Source organism: Anolis carolinensis, chromosome 1 (assembly GCF_035594765.1).
Source record: "Anolis carolinensis isolate JA03-04 chromosome 1, rAnoCar3.1.pri, whole genome shotgun sequence".
NCBI classification, from domain to species: Eukaryota; Metazoa; Chordata; class Lepidosauria; order Squamata; family Dactyloidae; genus Anolis; species Anolis carolinensis.
In genome coordinates this window covers 84,059,913-84,080,270 of record NC_085841.1, presented here as the reverse complement: position 1 = coordinate 84,080,270, position 20,358 = coordinate 84,059,913, and the positions used below count along the sequence as shown (strand labels likewise).

General features: G+C 45.0%; 1 protein-coding gene across 1 annotated transcript; it reads right to left on the bottom strand.

Moving 5' to 3' along the window:
• Positions 1–6,200: 6,200 nt before the first annotated feature.
• On the bottom strand, positions 6,201–11,106 carry olig3 (oligodendrocyte transcription factor 3). The gene has a single exon (XM_062978291.1). The coding sequence runs from the start codon at positions 10,569–10,571 to the stop codon at positions 9,660–9,662; it is 912 nt and encodes a 303-aa protein (XP_062834361.1). The 5' UTR covers positions 10,572–11,106; the 3' UTR covers positions 6,201–9,659.
• Between the last annotated feature and the right edge of the window lie 9,252 nt (positions 11,107–20,358).

Genomic DNA, 20,358 nt, shown 5'->3' with positions numbered 1-20,358 from the left:
TAACCATTAAAAAAAATCTGAATATTTCTGGTCGAAGAAAACCCTCTCCTATCTTTGAGTGGACTAATAATAGTAATGGATATTTGATCCTGTTACATCAAATAATCATTAACTTTATCATTGTTTGTCCGGAACTCCAATGAATGCCTCTCATAAACGTATAGGCTAAATAAGGCTGATGAAAATGTGTGGATGAATTTCCCCTGTGATTTCTTTTCCCCTTCATGCTCCAAACAGAGCGAATATTGTGGAGGATTTCCCCAGCAGAGGTTAGAAGGGAGATACCACCATAGTTTCTGCAGTCTGCTCTTTCTCCTTTTTTGTAAAGGGTGATGATGGTGGCATCCTTGAAGTCTGCTGGGATTTTTTTTGGTCACCCACGCTTTTTCAATGAGCTGGTAGAGTTGATGTATCTGCTTAAATCCACCCTCTTTAAAGATTTCAGCAGGGATCCCATCAGGTCCACTGGCTTTGTTATTTTGTTGTTGGCTGGTGGAGTTACTTACTTCCTCCAAATTAGGCAGAGTAAATTAATTGAATAAGTCTGCTTTATTCAATGAATCTCCGCTAGCTCTAAATAACAGTTGGCCCTATGGAGTCAAGGGATTTCTCCTGGCTTAAACTCAGGGTGCATCTACTCTGTAGAATGAATGCCGTTTACAACTCTTTAACTGCCATGACTTAATGCTGATGCAATCCTGGGACTTACAGTTTGGTGAGACACCAGCACTCCTTGGCAGAGATACCGGAAGACCTTAAAACTACAGTTCCCATAATTTGAAGTGTTATCAAACGGCGTTATTTCTGCTGTGAAGATGCACCTCCGGAGAACAACTCTTCCAAGGCACTTCCAAACAGAGGCGCAAAGAACACAATGAAAGCAACATATCAAAACCCCAATGCCCCCGAAATATTTTTTGGGGAGTTACTGTGTGCCACTTTGGAGGAAAAGGACTTTCCCCCCTTTGTTGGAGATCACCGCGAACTTGTGTGTGGATCCCCAGAAGTATAACCCACGGAATTAAATGGCCTTTAGCTTCGAATAAGTGTGCATAGGACCATAGATTTATAATCATTTCGTTAAAAAATGAAGTCCCAGAGAATTGTTATTTTATCCTACCTCGCGTATTTTATCTCGGAGTTTGGCACGTTTTATTTTTGTTATGAGAAACAGCGAACGGAATCACAGAAGAAGAAGAAAACCCCGGGCGCTTTTGTTTCATTGTTAGTAATGGGAAGAAAAAAAAAAACTAGACAAGGCGATGCTCAATTTTTCCCACTGAAATGACTGGAGACAGCGTGATGTCGACCTTGCGAAAGTCACGCTCTTGCAGCCTAAGTAAAATCCATGGCTTGAACAAACCTTGTCAAGAAAAACCCCACAAGGTGTTCGCCTTAGTGTCCCTAGAAATCCCAAATGCGCTGAAGGCACAAAATAACAAGCAAAGTTCTTCATTTTTTTCCTTCTAAAACTTTATTTACAACACCATACTTACTTATATCCCACCTTTTTCAACCCGGGAGGGGACTTTGCCTTTTGTGAATAACATGAAAAGGAAAATATAAGGCAGGATCTATACTGCTCTATTCTCCAGGATCTGATCTCAGATGATCTCATCCCAGATTATCTAGCAGTGTAGACTCATATAATCCAATTCAAAGCAAATAATCTGGGTTCAGATCCTGAGATATAGCACAGTGTAGAGGGGGGTCTAAATTTCCCTTGCAAAGTCTCGGGTAGGGGAGGAGAAATGGGTCTGAATGACTGTAGTTCTCCGAAGTAAAGGAGTCTCTGCTGCTTCCGAATCTCATATTGCCAAATAATGCCGTTTGATCTGTATTAATAGGTTAGTTTAATATTTATCCTGTCAGAAGGGAACCAAAGGTACAATTGTAATGTATTTAAAAACCCCAAGTTAAAAACTTGGCATTATACTAAATGTCCTTTGACCAGTAGTAGCTGGCCACTTGGAGTGCCTCTGGTGTTGCCATAAGAAGGTCCTCCATTGTACATGTGGCAGGACTCAGACTGCATTGTAATAGGTGGTCTGTAGTTTGCTCTACATTATATGGTTAGTGTAGACCCATATAATGCAGTTCGGTGCCCTTCTGGAGTCATAATTTTATCTTGTAAATCGCCTAGAGCATCGTGGATGGAGGGCGATTAATAAGTAATTAAAAAAAAATAAAAAAATAATGCAGTACCAAACTGCATTATGTACACTGATCATTATAACGAAATTCAAACTTCATTGCTAGTGTAGATCCATCCTCCGTGAAGATGTCTTCTTTTCACTTTGTGACTCCTCAGACACATTCTCTACTTTTCTATGCCTTTTATTATTTTTTAAAATTAAGGAAATATATAAATGCATACACATATACACACACACATACATACATTTGAAACACCTTCTCTCTTTAAGGAAAAGAAGTCTTTTGATATGTCCAAAACATCCTGTGGAAACCTCACTTCCCTTTAAGATCTTGTGAGATGTTGTTTTTACCAGTGCCAGCTTCCCCCTTGAAAATGGAAAGAGAGCGGGTGGGGTATGTTTTATCTCTCTGCCTGTTGGGGAGTCTGAGCGGTTAGACTCAAAATAACCCTCAATTGGGGTGATTCCACCATAAATATAGCAGAGTACAGAAGTAAACTTCATAACCAGCAGAAACTTAGGTGTGGTCAGCTAGGATAAGCTTCCATTCCTCAGGATGGTTTAGGATTGCAGAGTCAGAACTTTCGGTTCAAAAATATTGAGGTAAAATAAATACTTTCTTGATAGAAAAAGGTATTGCAGCTAACTAGCTTACAAAATCTCATCTTCTAAAGAGGTAAAAGGGCAAACTATTTTGAGCCTAAAGTTCTGACTCTGCAGTCCTTAACCATCCTGAGGAAGCCCATCTTAACTCACCACAGGTAAGTTTCTGCTGGTTATGAAGTTTACTTCTGGTACTCTGCTACTGAGGGTTATTGTGAGTCTTAGAGCGGAGATTCCCCAACACTGCCTACCACCCACATTAACAAGGATAAGACGTTTGGGGGCTGCGCCTCCGTCTCGGCTGTTGTGAGTCGTGTCCCCTGGCTTTACAAAGGCAAATGCGAATGCAAAAGACACCCTCGAGGAGCAAGAAGGCCGAAGTGTTCCGAAGAGGGGCGCAAATTAATTTGTCAGGGGATTTGGGGCTACGTCGTGCAATCCAGGCACAAGGGGAGGCGGGGATTGAATGGCGACTGATACCAACCCCTTGATTTCCAGATTTCTTCTCCTCAGCTCCTTCGGATCCAGCGCAGTTGCTTTCTTCAAGGTCCATCACCATAAGGAAGACACAGTCTCTTCTGGCTGGAACTCGGGGTGTATCATTTTGCACTGTAGAAGAAATACTGTTTGACACTGTTTAACTACCCTGGCTCAATGCTATGCAACCGTGGGAGTTATAGTTTAATGCGGCACCAGCACTCTTGGTCAGAAAAGGCTAAAGATTTCGTAAAATAACAATGGCCATGATTCCATACCATCCAACAGTGACAAATAAAGTGGCGTCAAATTACATTAATTCGACAGTATAAGTGTGCCTACAGAGGCATCCATCATTTGGGGACAGTCAAGGGTTACCAGGCCTTCATATAGCCTCAGAGCATATAAATGAAGTGACTCTGTGCTTCGGATAGGAACACTAAGGCTGGATCTGCATTGCCCTATATCCCAGGGTTTGAAATAATAATAGTAATAATAATAATAATAATAATAATAATAATAATAATAATAATAACTTTATTTATAGACCCCCCTATATCCCCAAGGGACTCAGGGCGGTTTCCAACAAATATGGCAACCATTCAATGCCAAAAGAAAACTATACACACACCAGACAATATAAACAACTTGTAACTTAATAAACAAAATGACGAAAAATAAAAATAAAAAGTAAAATAAAAAATAAAAATGAAATAAAAACATCTTAAAATACAGAAATCCTGATAAAACACACTAAAAATATAAAACCGAATCCCAGATTATCTGTAGATTATCTGGCAGTGTAGACTCCTATAATCCAGTTCAAAGCATATCAGATCCTGGGATATAGCGAGGTGTAGGTCCAGCCTAAATTTCCATAAAGGACATCCTCTCTTCCTTGCTTTGCTTTAAGAAGAAACCATATCTCTTGCATCCTATTTGTCCAGGGTTATTTTAAACAAATCCTCCATGTTACAGGTTGAGTTTCCTTCATCCCAAATGCTTGTAACAAGAAGGGTTTACATATGTAAATGAGGAGATATACTGAACATGGGACCCAAGTTTAAGGTCAGGTTTCATAACATATACATAGAACCTGAAGGTAATTTTATACACTATTTTAAAACGATTTTGTTCATTGAACCACCAGAAAGCAAAGGTCTCCCCACAAATGTGAACCATTTTGGATTTCGGAGGTGGGCTGCTCAACCTGGGCTATGCAAAGGGTCCCTGTCGCACCTGAGGAACTCGATGGGAGAACGAAGTTGGTCACACAATCTTATGCAGACGAGGGTTTTGCCTCTCTGCTTCCTGTTGGGTACAGAGAAGGCTGATTTATTATTCCCTTTTCCTAGTTTGTCCATCCAGTTTGTCCACTATTGTGTCGCTCTTGCAGTCGTTTTATGGCTATTAGAGGAGTTCAGAGAGATTTTCAGCCTTAGGTTGCTGTGCTTTTCAAGTTTCAGAAGCATTCTCTCAGGGTGAGAGAAAGAACTCTTGTCAGCCTGAGACAGGTGTGAACGTTGCATTTTCTCAGGCAGACAAGAGCTCTTTCTCCCACCTGGAACATTCCACAGATATATAAACCTCCCTTGCTTAGTTTCCAATATATCTCACAATCTCCGAGGATGCCTGCCATACTGATAGATGCAGATGAAACGTCAGGAGAGAATGCTTCTGGAACATGGCCATACAGCCCGGAAAACTCACAGCAACCCAGTGATTCCGGCCATGAAAGCCTTCGAGAACACATTTTAAACCTTGTTTCAGGAGGAAACCAGATTCACCTTTTTCAAGAAATTCGATGGACCAGTCAGGTGGAATGACGTCACTTTGGCAAGGCTTCCCTAACTTTATCTGCACCACAGAATTAATGCAGTCTGACACCAGTTTAACTGCGTGGCACAATTTTACAGGGTCTTTCACCTTCTCTGACAAAGGATGCTGGTGCCTCACCAAACCATAATTCCCAGGATTCCATAGCATTGAGTCATGGTAGTTAAAGTCGAGCCAATCTGTATTAATTCACCTTATTTTCATGAGTTAAATCCTTGTACCCACTGAATTGCTGACCTGAAGGCCGGGGCGGTTCAAATCCACGAGATGGGGTGAGCTCCCGTCTGTCAGCTCTAGTTCCCCATGCGGTGACATGAGAGAAGCCCCCACAGGATGGTAACTCATCCGGGCGTCCCCTGGGCAAGGTCTTTGCAAAAAGCTGATTCACTCACACCAGAAGCGACTTGCAGTATATTCTCAATTCGTTTCTGACACGATAAAAAAACCCCTTTATTTACTTTTACACTCTGGGAAGTTGGCTTTGTTGGTGTTAGAAATAAATGAATTCCTTGCAGTCAAACTTTTCTGGCTGGCAAATAATAAGATATTGCATTTCTTTTAATGAGATTTAATTTCCAATTTGGGAAATTTCCAAGCCTTAGTCCTAAATATAAAGCAGAGGACTAAAACCCGATCCTTTCCATATGTACCAAGGCTTCTCTACAATCGAGATTATCTTCTTTGAACCGGATTATATGGCAATGTAGAAGGGGCCTGAAAGTCTCTGAATTGTTCCGGCTTCTCCCACCTCCCTTAAATACCCGCCCAATAGCTGCAATTGAATTTCGATAAGACCTTTCTTACCCTACTTTTAGCCAACTGTCTCAATGGGTGCATCTACACTGTAGAATTATTGTGATTTGACACCACTTTAATTCCTATGGCTCAATGCTATGGAATCCTGGGAGTTGTGGTTGAGTGAGGCAGCAGCACTCTTTGGCAGAAAAAGCTGAAGACCTTATAAAACGACAACTAGACTCCTATAGTTTTGAATGTTGTCAAACTGCAGTAACTCTACAGTGTGGATGCACCCAATTCCGAGTTTCTCTCCCCCCCCCCCCCCCCGAAGTTCCTTTTCAAGACAGGATCGCAAAACAACAAGAAAAGGGCAGAAATTAAAACCAACTCTTTTCGTTTCTTGGTGGTGGGTGGGGTTATTTCCCCACCCCTTTTTTCCTTTTTAATTCGAAGTGTCATCCAGAAACACTGTTCAATAATAATAATAATAAATATAACGATAGTTCTCGAGAATATATAAAAAATAAAGACACGGCCAACGTCTGTGTGAGGTCCTAAGCAAAAGAGGATTCGAGCAAGCGTCGGAGGAGGAAGAAGAGGAAGGGAAAGAGGACAAACTGGGCAGGGTCCCATCCGCATCGGCTCATATGGTGGTTTGAATCTTGCCGCCCCCGAATCTCAAGACGTCCGAGTTCCCAAAGGCTTCGGCTCTGAAAGGCTTGTTGCAGAGAGAACTTGACGCGGAGCTGCAGAGGAGACTCGTCTTCCCTTCTGGTGAGAGGTTTTGCCTGCCAGAGGGATTTGTTGTGGTTGTTGGCAAACTCAAGGCCAGTCCTGTTCCTAACTTGGATCCACATTAAAGGTGCTATCCAGCCCAATAAGTCTGAGACGTCACTTTTTCGGGTTCAGAGCATCCAAAACTAATGGTGCATCTACACCAGGCACAGGCATGGGCAAACCTCGACCCTCCAGGTGTTTTGGACTCCAACTCCCATCATTCCTAACAGCTTACGGGGCTGAGGGAAAAAAGGAAGGGGCCTGAGGCTGTGAGGAATGGTGGGACTTCGAGTCCTGGAGGGTCGAGGTTTGCCCATGCCTGGTCTACACTGCCATCTAATCCAGATCAAAGCAGATAATCTGGATTTTATATGGCAGCGTAGATGGTGCCCTAGTTCTCTCTACATTGCAGATTTTTAAGGATGTATTTACACACAAACACACCCTTTGTTTTTCCGACAGGGATGCTGAAATCTATAGGGCCCTCCCCGATAAAACACCCTAAAATCAGGACAGTAAATAAAGAACAACATTCTGACAACAGGGGAATTCCGTACATGAAACAATCAGGGCCAGCTAACACCTCCCAACAAAGGATTCCCCCAGGCAGGCCTCAGGCAGGCTTTGAAGCTGCAAGTCTTTTCAATGCTAATCAGGGTGATTTATTTTTAACATTCACACTTCCCACCCTCGACCTTTCACAGACATATAAGCCCCACTTGCCTAGTTTCCAATACCTCACAACCACTGAGGATTCCTGCCATAGATGTGGGTGAAATGTCAGGCGAGGATGCTTCTGGAACATGGGCATACAGCCCGGAAAACTTGCAGCAACCCTCAAGCACCAAGCTGTTACTTTGTCAATGCCCTTATACAAAAATGACTTTTGATGGGTCGAATTCTTGCAGTTGGACAGCACTTGACTCAATGTTCTGGAGTCGAGGGAGTTGTCGCTTTATCAAACCTCACCAGCCAACAAACCCCAAGATCCTGTGGCATGGAGCCGTGACTGTGAAAGGGGCTTCGAACTGCACTAATTCGACAGTGTAGGCAGGGCACCCTTGGCTGTCGGGAGGCTGGAAGGGGAGGCACATCTCCACTGACAATTCCATACACTTCCAAACGGGTCTTGAAGGAAGTGGTTTCTCTCGCAGAGGATGACAGAGGGAATCCCGGAACCGGGCTGACGAGGACAAGACCACGGAAGGGCCAGCTAACAACTCCCAACAAAGGATTCCCCCAGGCAGTAAGCAGCCAGATCCTTAAAGCTGCAAGGCTATTCAATGCTCATCAAGGTGGCCAATTAAACATTCACACCTGCCTCCAACAGACATGAGTTATTTTTCACACCCTGGACCTTCCTCAGATATATAAACCCCAATTTCCACTTGACTAGTTATCAACAGACCTCACAACCTCTGAGGATGCCTGCCATAGATGCAGGCGAAACGTCAGGAAAGAATGCTTCTGGAACATGGCCATGCAGCTCGGAAAACTCACAGCAACCCAACTTCTCTGGGAGTTTGTGGTCTGCTTTGAACTGCAGTAAGGGGACAGTGTAGATGGGGCTGGAGATCGGAATGGGGAAGAGAGGAGAAAGGGAGAGACACCCGAGTGGAAGAAGGAGTGAAGAGGAGGACGAGAAAGACAAGAAGAGGAAAAGTAGCAGGAAGTGGAGGTCATGATACCCATGCCATGTCTGTTCAGTAATGGAGAGATTTCTCTTATTGGATCCACCTTGCAGCACACCCTCAATAAATCTAGTCCTGGGTTTTATAGATAAATTACGTGGCTGCGATCCAAAATAATATTCGACCCTCTATCCAACCTTTGTTTACTGGCTAGCAATAACAAGTACCTTAAAGAGAAACAGTGCTTCGTCATAGAACCTGGAACATTTGCTTTGGAGTCTCAGAATCTCTTAGCCAGCATAGTCACTGGCTAGGACGGTGGCCAGATTCGAGGAAGTCATCTTTTTAAACAACCTTTCTCAAACTCTTAACGAAGTACCTCTAACCAGGGCCATAGCCAGAAAAAAATTCCCGGGGGGGGGGGGGCTTTTATTTTAGCAAATCACGAAGAGTAGTTTCATAACGCAAAATAATTTAGAAATCAGGCTCCATCGATAAACTTCAGTGGCCACTCATGGAGATTTGGTTGATCAGTTACAATTCATGAGTAATTCAGTTTTTTTTTAAACCTGAAAATTTTCGGGGTGGGGCGGGTTGAACCCCTAACCCCCCCCCTACAGTCCTACCTCTAACCTTTATACTGTACTGAAAAAGAGGGAGAAATTATTTGAAGGTTTTAACTACAATTTAGATGAGGGGGATGGAAGCCATCCTTCCGACAGCTCCATCACAACTGGTGGTGCAATGGGTTAAACCCTTGTGCCGGTTGGACTGCTGACCTGAAGTTTGCCAGTTCAAATCCGCGAGGGGGTGGCGCTATCTTTCCAACAGCTCCATCTCAACTGTCGGAGCTGAGATGGTGCAATAGGTTAAATCCTTAGTGCTGACTGGACTGCTGACCTAAAGGTTGGGTTGCTGACCTGAAGGTTGCCATCCCTCTGTCAGCAATACCTTGCGGGTGACAAGAGAGAAGCCTCCCACATCCGGGCATCCCCTGGGTAACGTCTCTGTAGACGGTCAATTCTCTCACACCAGAAGCGACTTGCAGTATGTTCTCAAGTCACTTCCGACACGATTTTCAAAAAATTTCAACTGCCTACCAATTGCCGTACCACTATAGGCAGAAAGAGGCTTCATCGGCATCAGGCATGGACAAACTTGGGCCCTCCGGGGGTTTTGAACTTCAACTCCCACCATTCCTAACAGCCGGTCAAAGAAGAAGCGGAAGGGGGGGGGGAGAGGAGGAAGAAGGGGGAAGGAGGAGGGGAGAGAGAGGGAAGCAGCATGCATGCGGGGCACCACCCCGGGGCTCGGGCGGGCTCAGTGTTCGGGGCGTCGCTCCGTCCCCGGCCCCTCGTGGGGCCTCCTGGGTCAGTCGCCCCTCGGCCCGCGGCGTGTGGTTCTCCTCGTCGTCCTCGCTCGCCTTCGCTCCCGCCGCTCCTCACTTGAGCAAGTCCTTGGCCTCGGAGGAGAGGCGGGCCAGGCTGGCAGCGGCGGCGGCGGCGGAGAGGCCGGCGAGGTGAGGGGGCGGGGGCGGCGGGGGCACCTGGCAGATGCTGCAGGGACAGGGCAGTCCGGCCCAGTGCTGGAAGGCGCCCCCTCCGCCGCCGCCCCCTCCGCCGCCCCCGCCGCCTCCCCCGAGCTGCAGGGCGGGCGGGGGCGCGGCGGGGCCCGCCTTGAGCAGCGGGTGCGGGGCGCGGAGGGCGGGCAGGGCGGGCGGCGGGTTGGCAGCCGAGGCCAGGAGCGGGTGCACCGGGTGGAGGGCGGCGTGGGCGGCGTGGGCGGGGTGGCCGGCGGCGGCGGCGGCGGCGTGGCTCCCGCAGTGGAAGGCGGAGTGGTGCCCGCCGTAGATCTCCCCCACCAGGCGCTTCATCTCCTCCAGCGAGCTGGTGAGCATGAGGATGTAGTTGCGGGCGAGGAGGAGCGTGGCGATCTTGGAGAGCTTGCGCACCGAGGGCCCGTGCGCGTAGGGCATGACCTCGCGGAGCCCGTCCATGGCCAGGTTCAGGTCGTGCATGCGCTTCCGCTCCCGCCCGTTGATCTTCAGGCGCAGCTGCTGCAGGTCCTGCTCCGAGAGCTGCTTCTTCAGCTTGTACTTGGCCGCCTCCGCGGCCGACGAGGAGGACGACGAGGAAGACGAAGAGGAAGACGACGAGGAGGACTTGGAGCTGTTACGGGCCAGGGCTTCGTTGGAGGAGGAGGAGGCGCCCTTCTGGCCCGCCTCGCCCTGGGTGGAGGAGACTGAGTGGTGGTGGTGGTGGTGATGGTGGTGGTGGTGGTGGTCCCGCAGGTACATCTCCTCCATGTCGGGCGAGGAAGCTCTGCTGGAGACGGAGCTGGAGTCAGAATTCATGGTAGGGGGCCAGGGAAGGAAGGAGAGGGCTGGGCGAGAGGGGAGTCGCCTCCAGCAGCCACCTTCAACGCCTCCGAGCCAGCCCCAGGTGAGGAAGAAGAAGAGGAGGAGGAAGAAGAGCAGCCCAAGTCTCAGGGCCGGAAAGGGAAATGCCTGCCCGCTCTTTAACTCTCCTTCAGCCCTTCCCTCTCCAATCTCTCCCGAAGAGCGGATTGGTCCTGGTGTCGCTGGCACTGAGGGCGCGCTTTCTCTGAAGGCAGGGCTTTTATAGAGACAGGAGGGGGAGGGAGAGAGGGGGACAAAAGGACGCCCCTTCCCAATCTATGAAAGGAAAGAGATAGGGGACTTGCGGAGGAAGAGGAGGAGGACAACGGGAGGCTTCCTTCAGGGCTTCTCGGACGGTCCCACTTAATCAAGGAGACCCAGCCCCGCCCTTATCCCCCGTGATTGACAGCTCGGGGGCCCCTCCGAGGCGAGGGGCTGGCGAGGTGAAGGAGAGAGTCGGGTTTATTTGGGGGGGGGGGCGCTGTATCGCCCTGGATTCTTCATACGGAAGAGGAAAGTGTGAGCTTTTCAGGGAGGAAGTAAACGGGATGGGAGGGCGGACTGCAGGAGGAGGAGACTTGGAAAGTCTTGCTAGAAGTTTGGAAGTTGTGTTGTCGAAGGCTTTCATGGCCTGAATTACTGGGTTGCTGTGAGTTTTCCACGCTGTGTGACCATGTTCCAGAAACATTCCCTCCTGACGTTTCGCCGGCATTTATGGCCGGCATCCTCAGAGGTTGTGAGGCCTGTTGGAAACTAGGCAAGTGGGGTTTATATATCTGTGGAAAGTCCAGGGTGGGAGAAAGAACTCTTGACCTTGAGGAAGGTGTGAACGTTTCAATTGGCCACCTTCGTTAGCATTGAATAGTATTTCAGCTTCAAAGCCTGGCTGCTTCCTACCTGGGGAATCCTTAGTTGGGAGGTGCTAGCTGGCCCTGATGGATTCATGTCTGGGATTCCCCTGTCTTATGAATGTTGTTCTTTATTTAATGTTCTGATTTTAGGGTTTTTTAATACTAGTAGCCAGATTTTGTTTATTTTCATAGTTTTCTCCTTTCTGTTGAAATTGTCCACATGCTTATGGATTTCAGTGCCTTCTCTGTGTAGTCTGGCATGGGGGTTGTGAGAGTGGTCCAGCATTTCTGTGTTCTCAAATCTTACGCTGTGCCCAGATTGGTTCATCAAGTGCTCTGCTATGGCCGACTTCTCTGGTTGAATTGGTCTGCAGTTCCTTGATTCCTGTTTGAACAATGTTTCGTTTGGTGGTTCCTATGTCCACAGCTGCTTGGATTTTCTTAGTGGGTCTGTAGAGAGTTTGTAGGTTGTGTTTCTTCATCAGCTTTCCTATGCTGCCAGTGGTTCTCTTGATGTATGGTAAGAAGAACACTTTTCCTCTGGGTGGATTTTTTTATTACTCTCGTGGCTTGCCTTGCAGCTCTTCAGATGCCTGTGGTGAAATCCACAAGCATGTGGACAATTTCAACAGAAAGGAGGAAACCATGAAAATGAACCAAATCTGGCTACCAGTATTTAAAAAAATCTAAAATCAGGACAGTAAATAAAGAGTAACACTCTGAAAACAAGGGAATTCCAGACATGAATCAATCAGGGCCAGCTAACATCTCCCAACAAAGGATTCCCCCAGGCAGTAAGCAGCCAGACCTTGAAGCTGAAAGGCTGTTCAATGCTAATCAAGGTGGCCAGTTGAAACATTCACACCTACCTCCAACAGACACGAGTTCTTTCTCCCACCCTGGACTTTTCAGATACATATAAACCCTACTTGACTAGTTTCCAACAGACCTCACAACCTCTGAGGATACCTGCCATAGATGCAGGCAAAACGTCAGGAAAGAATCCTTTTGAAACATGGCCATACGGCCCGGAAAATTCACAGTAACCCAGTTTGGAAGTTGCTTCTGCGAGGAAAGGCGTGGAGGAGAGGGATCGGGGCCGCACCAGGACCCCCACCCAAACCCTTCTTCCTCCGCCTGGCCCTGAATGAAGCCCACTCCCGAGAGAGAGAGAGTGAAGGGAGTCGCATGAGTCCAGGCAAGAACCAGTCAGCTTCGCAATCCCGCCCATTTCAATCCTTGTAATCCTTTCATCATCGCTTCTTGGTCGCATTGGAGCCCTATTTTGCGCGGAAGGAAACCCACTTCCAATCATATCATTTTCACCCTGTTTTTTTTCTTTACTGACATTTATTCCCCTCAGTTTGCCCAACGTGGAAAAAGTCTTTTTAAGTGCCATTGCTGAGACTTTGTTGTTTTTTTTTAAAAAAAAAAAAGGGGGGGGGGGAAATAACTACTGCAGTTTCCTTCAACCTCTGAAACACATCCGATTTCACTAGATTGTGGCTCCTTCGGCCCTAGGGTCGGTTTCAGATGTCAATATGCCTCCGTGTCCTTGCTTCCAGCAGATCGGACTGTTGGGAGGACACACAATGAATGGGTTGCATTGACAGTCTTCCGAAGGTAGGCACCTTTCCCCTTCCCAACTCACTGTTTCGCCATCATCGAGGCCCTCCCTGTAGTACATGCACTTGCCGTGCACTCCTTCCCCCCTTCGCAAGGGCTTTTCCCCGGGAACTACAGCTCATCCGGCGTGAGGCGATCTCATCAACATCAACATAGATATAGATTGAGGAAAAGGGAACTCTCCCTTCTACAAACCTGTACCTTAGGGGTTTTTTTAGAGTAATATTTTGGAAATCACCGATTCCCATTCAGTTCTTGGATATACCCGTTCGTATTTGATTTATTTAATAATTTCTGGGGGAGTTTGCGGAGATTTTAAAACCGTTTATGGAGAAGAAAGAAAAGAAATACAAAGGATACTAGGAATTTGGGGGCAAAATTTCGCACCCTCTGTGTTTGTCTTTGAGATCTGGGTTCTAAAATACTTTAATTTGTCTCTTAGTGAGATAGATATCTAGACATCTAGATATCTTATTGCATTATTTAAATATCAAATCTGTTACATTGGCTTATTATTCTAATATATTTTCCCCAAAACAAAGCGACATTTTGGCTCATAAAAATTACTTGGAAGTCAGTCCCATTGCTCCCGCGGGGCTTATTTTTGAATTGAGCTAAATGGAGTTGTCATAGAGTTACTGTGAGTTTTCCGTACTATGTGACCCTGTTCCAGAAGCATTCTCTCCTGACGTTTGGCCACATCTATGGCAGGTACTCTCAGAGGTTGTGAGGTATATTGGAAACTAGGCAAGGGAGGTTTATACATCTGTGGAAAGTCCAAGGTGGGAGAAAGAACTTGTCTGTTGGAGGCTAATGTGAATGTTGTAATTAATCACGTTGATTGGCATTCAAAAGCCTTACAGCTTCAAAGCCTGGCTGCTTCCTGCCTGGGGGAGTCCTTTGTTGGGCGGTGTTAGCTGGCCCTGATTGTTTCCTCTCTGGAATGCCCCTGTTTTCAGAATGTTGTTCTTTATTTACTATCCTGATTTTAGAGTTTTTAAAATAATAGTACCCAGATTTTGTCCATTATCATGTTTTCTCCCTTTCTGTTGAAATTGTCCTCATGCTTGTGGATTTCTATGTTTACATTATTCTGATACATTTTCCCCAAAACAAGGCGATCAAGGTGGGGACATTTTTGGCTCATAGAAAATTACTTGGAAGTCAGTCCCATTGCTCCCCGCGGGGCTTATTTCTGAGTGGAGCTAAATGGAGTTGTCATAGTCTGTGAACATCTGTTTCATATCAGTTACTCGGTAGTAAATGTAATTAGTTCCAAGTAACTTCGAGGCCAGTCTGCGATTCTAGACAGGTGAATTAAAATTGGAGGGCAAATAATGCCGGACGTTTCCTTCTTTTGTGGTCGTTTCTTTCCTTCTGTTGAAAAAAAAACCAAAAAAAAAAAAAAAACAAAGCCCACTGTGATGAATGGAGAACCTCGCGTGTGAGAGAAAGCGGGGAAGAAAGAGAGAAGAAGGGATGGAAACGAACGAAAGAGAGGGAATAATTGAGCCTAATGAGGGGAGGAAAAGAGACACAGGGTTGCTGTGAGCTTCCCGGGTTGTATAGCCATGTTCCAGAAGCATTCTCTCCTGACGCTTCGCCTGTATTTATGGCAGGCATCCCAGAGGTTGTGAGGTCTGTTGGAAACTAGGCATTTGGGGTCTATATATCTGTGGAGTGTTCAGGGTGGGAGAAAGAACTCTTGTCTGTTGGAAGCAGGTGTGAATGTTGCAATTGGCCAGCTTGATTAGCACTGAATAGCCTTTCTGTGATTGTTTTAGTCAATCGTTATGTTTTGTTTTTGTTTTTAATTCTTATAGCGTTTTATAGTGTTTTCAGTGTTTTATTGTACAATGTTTTATGCTGATTTTATATTGGAAACCGCCCTGAGTCCCTTTTGGGAGAGAGGGCGGTATACAAATAAACTTTTACTTACTTACTTACTTACTTACTTTCAGCTTCAATGTCTAGCTGCTTCCTGCCTGGGGGAATCCTTTGTTGGGAGGTGTTAGCTGGCCCTGATTATTTCATGATTGAAGTCCCCCTGTTTTCTGAATGTTGTTCTTTATTTACTATCCTGATATTAGAGTTTTTAAATACTGGTAGCCAGATTTTGTTGAAAAGTGCCAGCGTTTACCAAAGGACTCAAGTCCTAACTGTAGCTCCTATATTTCCATTATATTGATCCATTGGAAACTTTGAAATGGTTCAAGAATAAAAACACCTGATCCTAAAGAGATCCTTTCAAGATCACCACGTCTACATTGTTGGTTTTGTGTCTCTGTGTGTGTGTCAAAGGATCCATTTGTTGTTGCTGTTGCTGTTGTTGTTGTTTTCCCCGCTTTTATCTCTTGATTGGGGCACAAAGCCAAGTCTCATTGAACACTGCAAGCGGTGTTTCACAGCAGGGAGGGCACCCCAATTATTATTTACAAAACAATTAGACCCCTTGCCTTTTGTAGGACATACTCCCTTCTTGAAAAGAATATTAAATACTCGAGGACACTCTCAGTGAAGGGAGGGCTGGGTCCAGAAATATTGGTTGCCAGAAGACAAAGAGGGACCACTTACAACTATAAGGCTGTTATTCGAAGGCTTTCATGGCCGGAATCGCTGGGTTGCTGTGAGATTTCGGGGCTGTATGGCCATGTTCCAGAAGCATTCTTTTCTGTCGTTTCGCCTGCATCTATGGCACGCATCCTCAGAGGTTGTGAGGTCTGTTGGAAACTGGGCAAGCGAGGTTTATATATCTGTGCGAAAAAAAAACTTCTCTGTTTGAGGCAAGTTTGAATGTTTCAATTGACCACCTATTAGCATTGAACAACCTTTGAGCAAAGGACAAGAGGGATCCTCTCACCACTGCAAGAGTCTAGCGTATACCATGCAGCTGTGGACAAGTCTCCATAGGGACAACCAAATGCTGCAGCATTGGCCAAACACAAACCAAGGAAGATGAAAGGCACTGCAGGCTAAGTCAGCCAGAGGTCAGTCATAGCAGAGCACTTGATGAGCCAGTCTGGACACAGTATATTATTTGAGAACACAGAAATGCTGGACCACTCTCACAACCACCATGTCAGACTACGCAGAGAAGCCATTGAAATCCACAATCATGTGGACAATTTCAACAGAAAGGAGGAAACCATGAAAATTGTCAGGCCCAAGGCTACGGAGCACCAAGAACCAAACACGGAGGCCAATAACTATCTAATATCTTTATTAAGGAAATATATAAAAGTAATAAAAACAAGTAGAAAATATAGTCCAGAAGCAGACCTATCAAATGAGGTCAAATATAGTCCAGAAATGTTTTGTCCAATAAATGATATTAGAGTTCAAAGTTAAATCCAAACCGAAACACACACTATTGCCAAGCAATAGTGTGGGGAAACGTCCAGGGTCTCTCAGGGTCCAAGGTAAAAGTCCACAACAAGGTACGAGGGCAAAACTTGATTCTTGAAGCAAGATCCGTGGCTAGAAGCAAAGCGAGGCAATTCTTGAAATACTTGAATGAGCAAGGCAAGGAAACTGGATTTGCGGACTTGCGAAGTCCACACAAGGCTGGAACGCGATTTCACTCCTGAAGCTGCTCAGTTGACTCTGCACCGGACCAACCGTGCCAGGCACCTATATCTGGGTCGTTTTTCCCGCCAAACAGGTGTCCAGCGTTCTCTTTCCCTAGAGAACGGGAAACGAAACCCAGCTTTCTCCAGATGTGAGACTCCCTGGATTTTCCCAGGGGAAACATGGCTAATCAGTGTCTTGTTTGGCTGCAATTCTTAAACTCCTGCGAACCCGCTCTTTGACTCCCCTGTCTGCAGCAAAGGACTGTCTCCTAGCAAAGGGAGGTGAGAGCTATTCAAGGTCTGTCTTAATTGGCTCTGGGGCGAGAACATCAACATCAGGCATCTGGAAAGATTCCGGCTGTTGTTGATCCGGAGAAAACCCCATGTTTTCATCCTCATCTGCCACAGTGACACTAGGAGCGCGACTACAAGGCCCATGAGGCATCACAAAAATGAACAAAATCTGGCTACCAATATTTAAAAAACTTAAAAATCAGAGCATTATATAAAGAACAACACTCAGAAAACAGGGGAATTCCAGACATGAATCTATCAGTGCCAGCTAACACCTCTCAACAAAGGATTCCCCCAGGCAGGAATCAGTCAGGCTTTGAAGCTGAAAGACTATTCAATGCTAATGAAGGTGGCCAATTGAAACATTCACACCTGCCTCTAACAGACAAGAGTTCTATCTCCCAATCTGGACACTCCACATATATATAAACCCCACTTGACTAGTTTCCAACAGGCCTCATTACCTCTGAGGAGTCCTGCCACAGATGCAGGTGAAACGTCAGGAAAGAATGCTCCTGAAACATGGCCATACAAGCCCGGAAAACTGACAGCAACCCAGTGATTCCGGCCATGAAAGCCCTCGACAACGAAATGCCAGTTGTTTATTTCAATTTGCTTTAGGGATGGTCATTAATAAGTTAGCATGATTTGCTCAGAGTGGGTTGCCTTCGCCTGCTTATGAAGCGGAGACGTTTTGAAACGTAGGAACCTACAATTTTTCCCCTTTCTGAGTAAGCTGTCTTCTTCATCGTGGCTCTGCAGTCCTAACAGGAAATTGTCCACGTTTTAGGGTGTTCCCGCCTCCTTGCGATTTCCAGCCCCCCCCCCCTCCCCCAAAGGAACAAACTAATAGAAAAATAATGCGGGTACACATCAAGACATGTAACGAATTCGTGGCTGCTGCAGAGTAGTGACATGCAGCTCTTTGGGAAAGGTGGATCTAGCCCCGGATTATGTGAGATCAGACCATTTGATACGGTTTGAGCACTTTGCTCCGCTCTCCAGGATTTTTCCCCCCAGCCGATTTCATTTTTCCTCCCAGAAAACAATCTACACTGTAGAATTAATGCAGTTTGGCATCACTTTAACTTCCCTGGCAATTTTACAAGGTCTGCACCCATAGTCCAATGCTCAAATCACACTGTTCTCTCACCATGAAAATGAACAAAATCTGGCTACCAGTATTATCTGGCTACCAGTATTAAAAAAAAAAAACCTCTAAAATCAGGACAGTAAATAAAGAACAGTCAGAAGAAAAATGAATTCCAGATAAGAATCAATCAGGGCTAGTTAACACCTCCCAACAAAGGATTCCCCCAGGCAGGAAGCAACCAGGCTTTGAAGCTGCTATTCAATGCTAATCAAGCTGACCAATTGCAACATTCACACTTGCCTCCCACCCTGAACATTCCACAGATATATAAACCCCACTTGCCTAGTTTCCAACAGACTTCACAACCTCTCAGGATGCCTGCCATAGATATGGGTGAAATCTCAGGAGATAATTCTTCTGGAACATGGCCATACAGCCTGGAAAACTCACAGCAATCCTGCAGCACATTTTACTATAATTTTTCAATAAATATCTCATTGACTCTCAACCCATTCAACAAAAAACAAAGTTTCTGGAATTTAACAACTACTTTCAACACAATTTAACAGGAACGACACTTTCAAACCAGGAATAGATTTCCCCCCCAAAATTTGTTACACAGTGATATTCAAAGATGGGTTTGCTTGCTCCTCTCGCTGAAATATATAGCCTGCAGCACCTGGTCTCCCAATCAGGTACTAACCAGAGTTTACCTTGCTTAGCTCTAAGACTAAAGGGATCTGAGACAAAATAAAGGCATTTTCCTCATCGAGAATTTTGTCCCCACCACACCTGGATCTTTCCTCCAATCCCTCATTTTCAAACACTGCAGGAAAGTTTTAGTTGAGGATTTAGAGCCACAGTTCAGATATTCAAAAAGAAAACGGCAGGCAAAAGTACAAAGAGGCCTGCAAACACAGTAAACAAAACAGTTCTAAGTGTAAAGGATTTTCAGTGCCTCACTCTTTGCAATGCTAGGAATTTAACAGGTTGAAGGAAAATTTGGGGGACAGACAATTATTATTTGGGAGCTATGTCCTCATTTTGCCCCATACAGACCCTTGCTTTTGGCTTGAAGGTTTAAGAAATGTAATCTGGGGAAGAGGGGGGAAAATCAAGTGGAAAAACCCCCACCACCTACTGTGTCACAGGAAAGCATGGTTTTTGAATGGATTTTCCCCAGAATTCAAAGAGGTGATACAATCTCAAGTAAATTAAAGAGAACACAGTGTCTTAGCAGTTTAAGAATTCGAAGATTTTGGTATATATTATATACTAATGTGGTGGTGATGATGGTGGTGTTTTCCTGGCAAGATATGTTGAGGTTGCTTTTTTAATCCTGAGGTTGAGAGAGTGTTACTTTCCCAAAGTCACTCAGTGTGCTTTTATGGGGAAGCAAGGATTTGAACCCTGGTCTCCAGAAACATGATCCAATAGTCAAACTACTGCACTGCACTGCCCCTCACATATAGTATACTTAATCATTTCGACATATATAAATGCACATATTATACTTAAATATATTTTTAAAGGAAAAGGACATGTTGATTTCATGTAGACTTAAATGTGAATAGCAAGAAGCTAAACAGCTCAGAACAAGAGCGAATGAGCATTTCACAGAACAATCCTGAGGTGTTATTGTAAAAATCGTATTCACAGACTTCAGTCTTAAACTTTTTCCTAATGGTGTTTTGTTAATATCCAGTTAATAATTAGAAATATATGATATCTGATCAGTCCTATTTACACATAGAAGCAATAGGATATAGGATTAAAGTCTAAATTTGCAAACATTTAATCTATTAATCCATTCCTCTAATGTGGATCTATTAATTATTTTTGTTCAAGGACTTAATACATTTAAAGAAAACTGAAAAGATTAATCCATTGACTGAACCAGGAAATCAATTAATACTTGCAATGCTAGTTAGACAAATTCATAGTAGCAAAAAAATCTTTTGGTAAGGAATGTTTAACAAACACATTTGTTTCAAGTGTTTTTTTTTGTTAATTCCAGTAATGCTGTACTATAAATGTACTTGGAAAGAGGACATACAACTGTGGTGGATTCAGGGTCAGTGTTCTGCTATTGGAATCCCAGAATCATAGAGTTAAAAAGGACTATAAAGGTTATTTAGTCCAACCCCCTCCCATGTAGGAATACATAACCAAAGTGTTCCTAAAAGATGCCCACCCAACCTCTGCCTAAAGAAGAGTTCAACAAATTCCAAGGCAGATTATTCCATTGTAAATAGTATTTATTTATTGTGTCAGAAGTGAAGCAAGGGTACATTTGTAATGTATTTAAA

Coding starts and splice junctions, on each gene's coding strand:
- olig3 (XM_062978291.1), bottom strand. CDS start 10,571: ATGAATTCTGACTCCAGCTCCGTCTCCAGCAGAGCTTCCTCGCCCGAC.